Source organism: Pollachius pollachius (genome assembly GCF_949987615.1).
Source record: "Pollachius pollachius genome assembly, chromosome: 10".
NCBI classification, from domain to species: domain Eukaryota; kingdom Metazoa; phylum Chordata; class Actinopteri; order Gadiformes; family Gadidae; genus Pollachius; species Pollachius pollachius.
Genome location: NC_136943.1, coordinates 2,970,161 through 2,978,991, shown reverse-complemented (window position 1 = coordinate 2,978,991; position 8,831 = coordinate 2,970,161). Strand labels below are relative to the sequence as shown.

General features: G+C 48.5%; 1 protein-coding gene across 1 annotated transcript; it reads left to right on the top strand.

Moving 5' to 3' along the window:
* Positions 1–2,958: 2,958 nt before the first annotated feature.
* Positions 2,959–4,767, top strand: lingo2 (leucine rich repeat and Ig domain containing 2; the record flags this gene model as incomplete). The annotated part of the gene is made up of 1 exon (XM_079744362.1): positions 2,959–4,767. The coding sequence occupies one exon, from the start codon at positions 2,959–2,961 to the stop codon at positions 4,765–4,767; it is 1,809 nt and encodes a 602-aa protein (XP_079600488.1).
* Between the last annotated feature and the right edge of the window lie 4,064 nt (positions 4,768–8,831).

Below are 8,831 nucleotides of genomic sequence, written 5' to 3'. Positions count from 1 at the left end.
TGCCATAGGGTGTTGTCAGAAATATCAAAGGAGCGTCAGAGTTAATCAAGCGGCCTCAGCTGTAATTAGTGGGCTTAGTTGCGTGGATGAGTTGGTTTGGGCGCTGTGTGCTGAGGCGGAAGGCCGCCGCTGGCCTCGGGCACTCTTCTGTTTCGCTGCACCACAGATTTATGCTCACATTGATCCCTATTAGGCCCACTGGTCCTCACTGCTCCTTCTGGCCAGTGCAACCCTGAGAGCAGGATTTACAATTAACAATTTTGCTTATGATGAGGGCAAAAACATGTTTTAGTTTAGTCGTTATTGTTATCATAATTCATGCAAAGCCCTGAGACTTCACACTATCCCGCTCCGCTCCTCAGTGATCGAACCTCCACGTCTGTCTCAGCCGGCTCAGGGATTAATTCAATACATGACAGTTTAATAGCTTTATCTTGCAATTACGCTGGTGACAATTACTCATCGGCAGAATTAAACCATTTGAAGACACACACACTGATTACAATTCCATTGTGTGTGTGTCATAGCATGTTGTACAGCGTCCTACCATGTTGAATAGACCTTCTACCATTTTCTTGAGCACCCTATCATGTTCTAGAGTGCCCTACCTTGCTTCAGAGCACCCTACCTTGTCCACCGGGTATTGCTCCTGTGAGTGGAAGCTGTTCTCCCACAGCAACTCACTCTCCCCTCTCTCTTTATTGACATGACTTTGTTCAATACCGGTCCATATAGCCTCTGCAGGGAGTTATAGGAGGAAAGGGTCTTGTTTGTTCCCATTGATTTGTAAATTAGCTTGTAAAGGCAACAGTCAACAATATGTGGATCAAAAACACTTTGTTCCAAAAGTCGATTGGATTTCTCCCATGGATGAGCTGCCTGTGATCAGCCATAGGTTGTCTGTGATAATCCGTGTTTCCACACCGTCTCAGCACTCAGGCCATATGCAGGCTGCTGAGAGAGTTGCTGAGTCAGGATCCATTAGGCGTTATCTGTCCTCCCAGGGCCGCGGTGCTGATGAGGACCTTCCCGAGGAGGGGGGAAGGCTTAGAGGGGCTGTTCTGCATATCTTAACAAACCATTCCATTCACCAGGTTGACTCCGCTTTGTGCTTCATTCAAACACAAGCTCCATTGAAGAGACGTCCCACAGATACGATGCACACCTTTGTTTACAAAGGTGTTTGTTTGGACTATTGATTGTGAGAAACCATGATGCATTTATTGTCTATTATTGATTATGGTAAAATAGGAAGGTTTTAATTTGAGCTCCATGCTGATGAGCTTGCAAGTGTAAAGGTTAAGAGGGCTTGAAGGGGTTGGTATGTTCAGGGTTAGCATAGTAAAGCTAAGTATGGTTAGGGTAAGCATAGTTTGGGTCAGTATGGTTTGGTTAGTAGAGTTGGGTTAGTATGGTTATGGTAAGCATGGTTTTGGTTAGTAGGGTTGGGTTAGTATGGCTCGGTTAGTTGGGTTGGGTTAGTAGCGTTGGGGTGAGAGGGGTTGTGTTTAGTAGGGTTATGTTAGTATGCTTGGGTTTAGTAGGGTTGGGTTAGTAAGGTTGGGTTAGTAGGTTTGGGTTAGTAGGGTTGGGTTAGTATGGCTCGGTTAGTTGGGTTGGGTTAGTAGTGTTGGGGTGAGTGGGGTTGTGTTTAGTAGGGTTATGTTAGTATGCTTGGGTTTAGTAGGGTTGGGCTTAGTGGGGTTGGGTTAGTAGGGTAGGGGTTAGTAGGATTGGGTTAATATAGTAAGGGTTAGCATGTTTGGGGTTAGGGGCCCCCCTAAAATCTTTGACAGAAAGACATTTAGTCGACTCCGTCTTTAATAGTCTAACTCGCCATGTTATGTTGCTTGTGTAGCAACGGGATGTTCCAGGAGGAAGATGGGGGTGTTGGATGATACCACAGCATACTCAGTCTCTAGGGGAGAACCTCCAATACTTCTATGTGCAATTCTCTGTTATGTTTTGTTTCGCTTTCAATAAACGTCCTTATTGTTAGTTTAATAACCCCTTTGTGTAATGGCAGTGGCTCTATCCATTCCTTTGATTTCCTAAGTAGAGCACATTGTAGACCGCAAGTCTGGCAGAATACGACATATGAGGAAAAAACTTCCAGAGTTTGGCAGCCTTTCAAAAATATTAAAGATGGTTCCAAAAAAAGTCAACTTCAAAGTGTGCCAACAGCAGCTGTTGTTTCGTACACTGCCGGTGAGATGACTCTCTCTGTTGTAGCTCAGTAGTCCATGTTCGCTGTTCTGATAAATTGACGCTGTGTTGATGTGTCAAACGCTTGTACAGTCTCTTTATTGATGGGGTTGTGTCACGATGGGAATACCGTTATCAGACAGAGCTCTCCGTCTGCACACAGACTGCCCACTGAATTCTGATTGTTTCTATAAACCACAGTGCATTATATTTTCAAATGATATTGTATAATAAGTATATATATTGGACAGAAAATATAGGCTACTATGAAGTTGCTTTTATTTTCTGTCCAATTGGATGCAGATGCTGACATAAAAGCAGATTTTTGTCATATTGTAAATTAGTTTGTAGAGGCGGTCATTTCTCGCTGCGTCTTGCCTGGAGACAGCCGTGGAGAACCCCATTAACTGATCATATTCACAGAGGAACATCAGATTAAACCATGCATACACCGCTAACACCCTCTCTCCAGGTGTCCCGGACACCCCTAGTTGGGTTATTAGGGTTGGGATAATATGGTTAGGGTAGGGCTAGTCTTAGGGGGATAAGGGTTAAAAGAGTTAGGTGATAAGTAGGGTATGGGCTGGTGTGGTTATAGGGTAGGATTTGTAGGGCTGGGGTTAGTAGGGTTAGGTGATATGTCGGGTTATCATTAGGTCTCTGGTCATTTTAAACATAATACCGTGTATCAGCTCTAACCCTGTCTCCTGATATCTCTGCAGAGCCGTGACAGGGTGGACTACGACCGGAGTCATGATGGCCTCATGCTGGCCCCTGGTCCCGGGTCTGGCCCTGCTGGCGGTCCTGCTCGGTGCCGCCCAGGGCTGTCCGTCCCGCTGCGAGTGCTCCGCCCAGAGCAAGGGGGTGGTCTGCCACCGCAAGCGCATGCCAAGCATCCCCGACGGCATCCCCATCGAGACCCGGCTCCTGGACCTCAGCAAGAACAAGCTGACCATGATCAACCCCGACGACTTTGCCGCCTTCCCCGGTCTGGAGGAGCTGGACCTGAGCGGGAACATCGTGAGCTACGTGGAGCCGGGCGCCTTCAACGCTCTGTTCACCATGCACACGCTCAGCCTCAAGAGCAACCGCATCAAGCTGATCCCCCTGGGAGTGTTCGCCGGATTGACCAACCTCACCAGGCTGGACATCAGCGATAACAAGATCGTGATCCTGTTGGATTACATGTTCCAGGACCTGCACAACCTGAGGTTCCTGGAGGTGGGGGACAATGACCTGGTTTACATTTCTCACCGTGCATTCAGCGGACTCTCCAGCCTGGAGATACTGACTCTGGAGCGGTGCAACCTGAGCGTGGTGCCAACGGAGGCGCTGTCCCACCTGCACAACCTGGTGAGCCTCCACCTGAGGCACCTCGGCATCAGCTCCCTGCACCCGTACTCCTTCAAGAAGCTGTTCCGCCTGCAGCACCTAGAGATCGACCACTGGCCCTCCCTGGACCTGGTGCCGGTCAACTCCCTGCATGGACTCAACCTGACCACCCTCTTCATCACCAACACCAACCTGTCCACCTTCCCCTCCCAGGCGCTGAAGCACCTGCCCTTCCTGACGCACCTCAACCTGTCCTTCAACCGCATCAGCCACATCGAGGCGGGGATGCTACTGGAGCTGGTGCGGCTGCGGGAGCTGCACCTGGTGGGAACGCAGCTGTCCAGCATCGAGCCCCACGCCTTCCAGGGCCTCCGCTGGCTCCGGATCCTCAACGTGTCCCACAACCACCTGGACACCCTGGAGAAGGGTGTGTTCCAGGCGCCCGAGGCCTTGGAGGTGCTGCTGATCGACCACAACCCCCTGGTGTGCGACTGCCGGCTCATGTGGCTCCTCCAGAAGCGTCAGTTTGTGTTCTTTGGCGAGGCGCAGCCGGAGTGCAGCACGCCGGAGGGGATCCGCGGCCGCGCCTTCAAGGAGTTCAAGGAGATGCTGCTGTCCTACTACGTGACGTGCACCAAGCCCAAGATCCGGGAGAACCGGACGCAGACGGTGACTGTGGACGAGGGCCAGCAGGCCCTGCTGCGCTGTACGGCCGAAGGGACCCCGCGGCCCAGCGTGTCCTGGCTGTCGCCGAGGAGACGCCTGCTCACCAGCAAAAGCCACGGGAGGGTCCGCGTCCACGGCAACGGGACGCTGGAGATTGTGTCGGCGGAGGTACAGGACAGCGGCGTGTACCTCTGCCTGGCGTCCAACACGGCGGGGAACGACTCCCTGATGACCTCGCTGGCGGTGAAGAGCTTAGGGTCGCTCTACGCCAACAGGACCCAGTACCACGCCGACCCCAGCAACGCCACCGGCAACGGCACCGCCAACATCACCCTGGGCTTGGACCTTAAGACTATCCTGGTGTCGACGGCCATGGGCTGCTTCACCTTCCTGGGGGTGGTGCTGTTCTGCTTCCTGCTCCTGTTTGTGTGGAGCCGGGGCAAAGGGAAGCATAAAAACAACATCGACGTGGAGTACGTTCCGCGCTCCAAGTCCAACGGGACCAACGTGGACTCGGCCGACGCACAGGCCGGGCCGCGTCGCTTCAACATGAAGATGATGTAACCGCTTTTTTTAGAGACGGGAATCCAGAGGACACTCAGATGCCGGAGAAGATTATGTATTTTTATTGCAGACGGGATGGAGCGCCCTCCTGGCGTCGGGAGCGATGATGGGCGAGGAAGGGGGATTGCGGGATCATGTGATTCCCGAAATGCATTAAAGTTGACATGTGTTCTCACATCGTTGCCAGGGCGACGACTTCTTCAATTTATGGACAGGGCGACGGACATCCGCACCACAAATACTCATAGTAAAGGACCTCCTGCTTTTGGGAATGTATTAAAAAAAGAAGGCAAACAATCACGGCCGTTTGGCGCCCCAGACTTGGCTGAACCGTGTACAGTGAACATTTGTATCCAAGCTATTACTTGACCTTAGTCTTGCTCCATGCTTCTTCCCTCACTCTGCAGAGCCGCGCCCATCCCTCCCTATGTTCGGTACTTTGCACATGTGTACCCTTGCTTCATTGTATCCATGTTCGTACGTATCCATCCTGAAGAACAACTCATAGCAATACTCATAGGATGTGTAATCCTGGAGCTTCAAGCAGACCTGGAGCAGGAAGGCTTCTGTGGGGGACCATCAGATATGAAACCTGTTCCTCGATTGACTCCACATTATGGTATATTTATATTTATATATATTATTATTAAATATACAAATATTTTATTTATCAAACATTTAGAGGGTTTCCGAACGGAGTCCTTGATCGACACGTGGGTGGGGCGAGCGTTTGAAACCTCCGCCATGTTGGACCAGGTAGCCGGTCTCTGAGAGGAAGTGGGTTTGGCCGAGGAACCAATCAGCTGTCCTGTCTCATTGTGTCTCCTTCCATTCTTTTGATCATGCTTGGCACCATTTTAAAGTGACTATCATATTTTCCCCGGTAAAAAAGTTGTGGTAGGTTCCCATTTTGTTGTAAAGTCATTTAGATTCTGAAAAGTTCAAAAGTAAACAAAAAATCAGATGTATGTGAAATAAATGAAAATGTATTTGTACCATTGAGTTGTTTACAATGTTTAATAATACAAATCTTCTCCTCTGGTTGCTCTCTCTGGTCTCTCTCTCTGGTATCTCTCTCTGGTCTCTCTCTGGTCCTATGTCTGTCTCTGGCCTCTTCATGGTCTCTCTGGTATCTTGTCTGCCTTTTGTCGCTCTTTATCGTCTCTCTCTATGGTCTCTCTCTGGCCCTATGTCTGTCTCTTGTCTCTCCATGGGCTCTCTTGTCTCTCGTTTGTCTCTCTCTCTGCGCTCCTATTATGGTCTCTCTTGCTCTGATCCCTCCCTATGGTCTCTCTTTCTGGTCCCTTTCTGGTCCCCCTCTCTCTTTGGTCTCTCTATGTGGTCACTCTCTTCGGTCTCTCTATGTGGTCTCTCTCTCTGGTCTCTCTCTGCTCTCTCTTTGTTCCCTAGTCTCTCACTCTGTATTCTCTCTCAGCTATCCTACTGGGATAGAGAGAGAAGGAGACAGTGAGAGAGAGTGTTAGGAGACAGAGGAGAGGGAGAGAGAGAGAGTGTTAGGAGACGGAGTAGAGGGAGAGAGAGAGAGAGAGAGTGTTAGGAGACGGAGGAGAGGGAGAGAGAGAGAGAGAGTGTTAGGAGACGGAGGAGAGAGAGAGAGAGAGAGAGAGAGAGAGAGTGTGTTAGGAGACGGAGGAGAGGGAGAGAGAGAGAGAGAGTGTTAGGAGACCGAGGAGAGGGAGAGAGAGAGAGGAGCGAGAGAGCGGCAAGAGAGGGAGATAGAGACAGAGAGCGAGAGAGACGGAGAGGGGATCAACACAGTGACAGCCTCTCGTCCGGGCACCATGCCAGGGCAGCTGCACATTCTGAGGAACCCTTTCAGAGACGCTGGCCTGAGCAATGCAGACAGGAGGAGGAGGAGGAGCATGGCGTTAGAGAGGGAGACCAGCCAGTTAGATATACCCAGGTTAGTTAGATATACCCAGGTTAGTTAGATATATCCAAGTTAGCTAGATACGCACACGTTAGTTAGATATACCCAGGTTAGTTAGATATACCCAGGTTAGTTAGATATACCCAGGTTAGTTAGATATACCCAGGTTAGTTAGATATGCACAGGTTAGTTAGATATACCCAGGTTAGTTAGATATACCCAGGTTAGTTAGATATACCCAGGTTAGTTAGATATACCCAGGTTAGTTAGATATGCACAGGTTAGTTAGATATACCCAGGTTAGTTAGATATACCCAGGTTAGTTAGATATACCCAGGTTAGTTAGATATACCCAGGTTAGTTAGATATACCCAAGTTAGTTAGATATGCACAGGTTAGTTAGATATGCTCAGGGTAGTAATATATACTAATGTTACTTATTCACTCAGGTTAGTTAAGTATAATCAGGTTAGTAAAATATACTCTAAATATAACTAAATATAATCAGGTTAGTGATATATATACTCAGATAGTTACTCAGGTTATTTGTATCAAGTCAGGTTACCTACAGGTTAGTTATATATACAGGTTATCCATCTAGTCATGCTAGTTATCCCTACAGGGTAGTTATATATACAGGTTATCCATCTAGTCATGCTAGTTATCCCTACAGGTTAGTTATATATACAGGTTATCCATCTAGTCAGGCTAGTTCTCCCTCCTGTTACCTGGACCTGCTCCAGATCACCTTCCCCTGCCTGGTGAGATAAGAGGTAATAAACAGTGGTATGAATGATCCTACATGAGGCCAACAGAACCTCAGTGCTTTAAGGTGCGATGCTCCTGAGGACCTGATGCCTCTCCTGCTCGTCTCAGAGGAATGGACACGCAAAGCGGTCTGCGGTCCGAAACCCTGCCCTGCTCGCGGGCGCTGAGCTCCTTACCTCCCAATAAAGGCACTTCTACTGTGGAGGCTCATCCCTGGAGCGACGCACAGAGGAAGCACGGCTCTGTGGATGCTATGTGGAGCTCAGAAGCCTCTCATCCTGATCCAAGACTAACCCCAGTCCAACTGCGCCCCAGAAGACCCCCTGGGGGGGGGACCTCACAGAGCGCAGGAAGCTGAGTCATACCCAGTTTCCTGTTCAGAGACTTTAAGAGCGGTTAAACCGCGAGTGCAGGAGAGAGATCCCACAAGAGTGCTTTGTGTCGATCTGCAAAGGGTTGGTTTGAAACCTTACCTCTTCTTCTGAGAACCGGAGACCTGGTGTCCTGGAGATCCCTGTAGAACCAGCAGACCTTTCTCCACTAGCCCCTCGCCTCTTATCAGGATAATAACATCTTACCCACCCAGTCAGCTCCATAGCTACATCTATAGAGCTATATCTATAGAGCTACACCTGTGATTAGTTATAGTCCAGCCACATCTATAGAGCTACACCTGTGACTAGTTATAGTCTAGCTACATCTATAGAGCTACACCTGTGATAAGTTATAGTCCAGCTACATCTTTAGAGCTATATTCATAGAGTAAAATAGTAAAGTACATATTTACGTCTCCACTATGGTCAAGTTTATATCGAATTACCTCAAATGATACCGCCCAGGATGGACAAATGCAGAAATAATCTAAAGAAATAAAAAAAATTAGTCACACATATCATCATCATCCTCATCCCTCAATTCTAGTGAATAAATTCAGTAAATGAAGAAATTGTGGAAAGAAATGAAATAATCTTAAGTAATAAAGCAGAGAAAAAAGAAAAGGTAAGAGATGGTGTGAAGAAATAGTGGAAAGAAATGAAGTAAGGATGTAGTGTGAAGAAATAAAATAAAGGAATGGTGGAGAAATGAAGCCATACCTCTGGCTAATGATGTCTCCTGTCTCCGTCTGTGGGAGAGCGCGAGACGTTTCCACGTCTTGCTTCCCGGCAGAAGACAATGCTATTATCTGCAGCTACAGCGCTACTGGGCTCCCAGCTAGTAAATAATACAGCGCAGGCTCGGGCCACTGCTAATCCTGCTATTATTTCACTTTTATTGTTGGATGTGTGCTCATTATTCCCCATCTCCTCTGGCTGAAGACAGCAGCTGAAATTATTTCTGCTCCATTGTTTGCATTTTTATTTTTATGGAACATAAAACCCAGAGGAACAGGCTTGTCCCTGGCCTT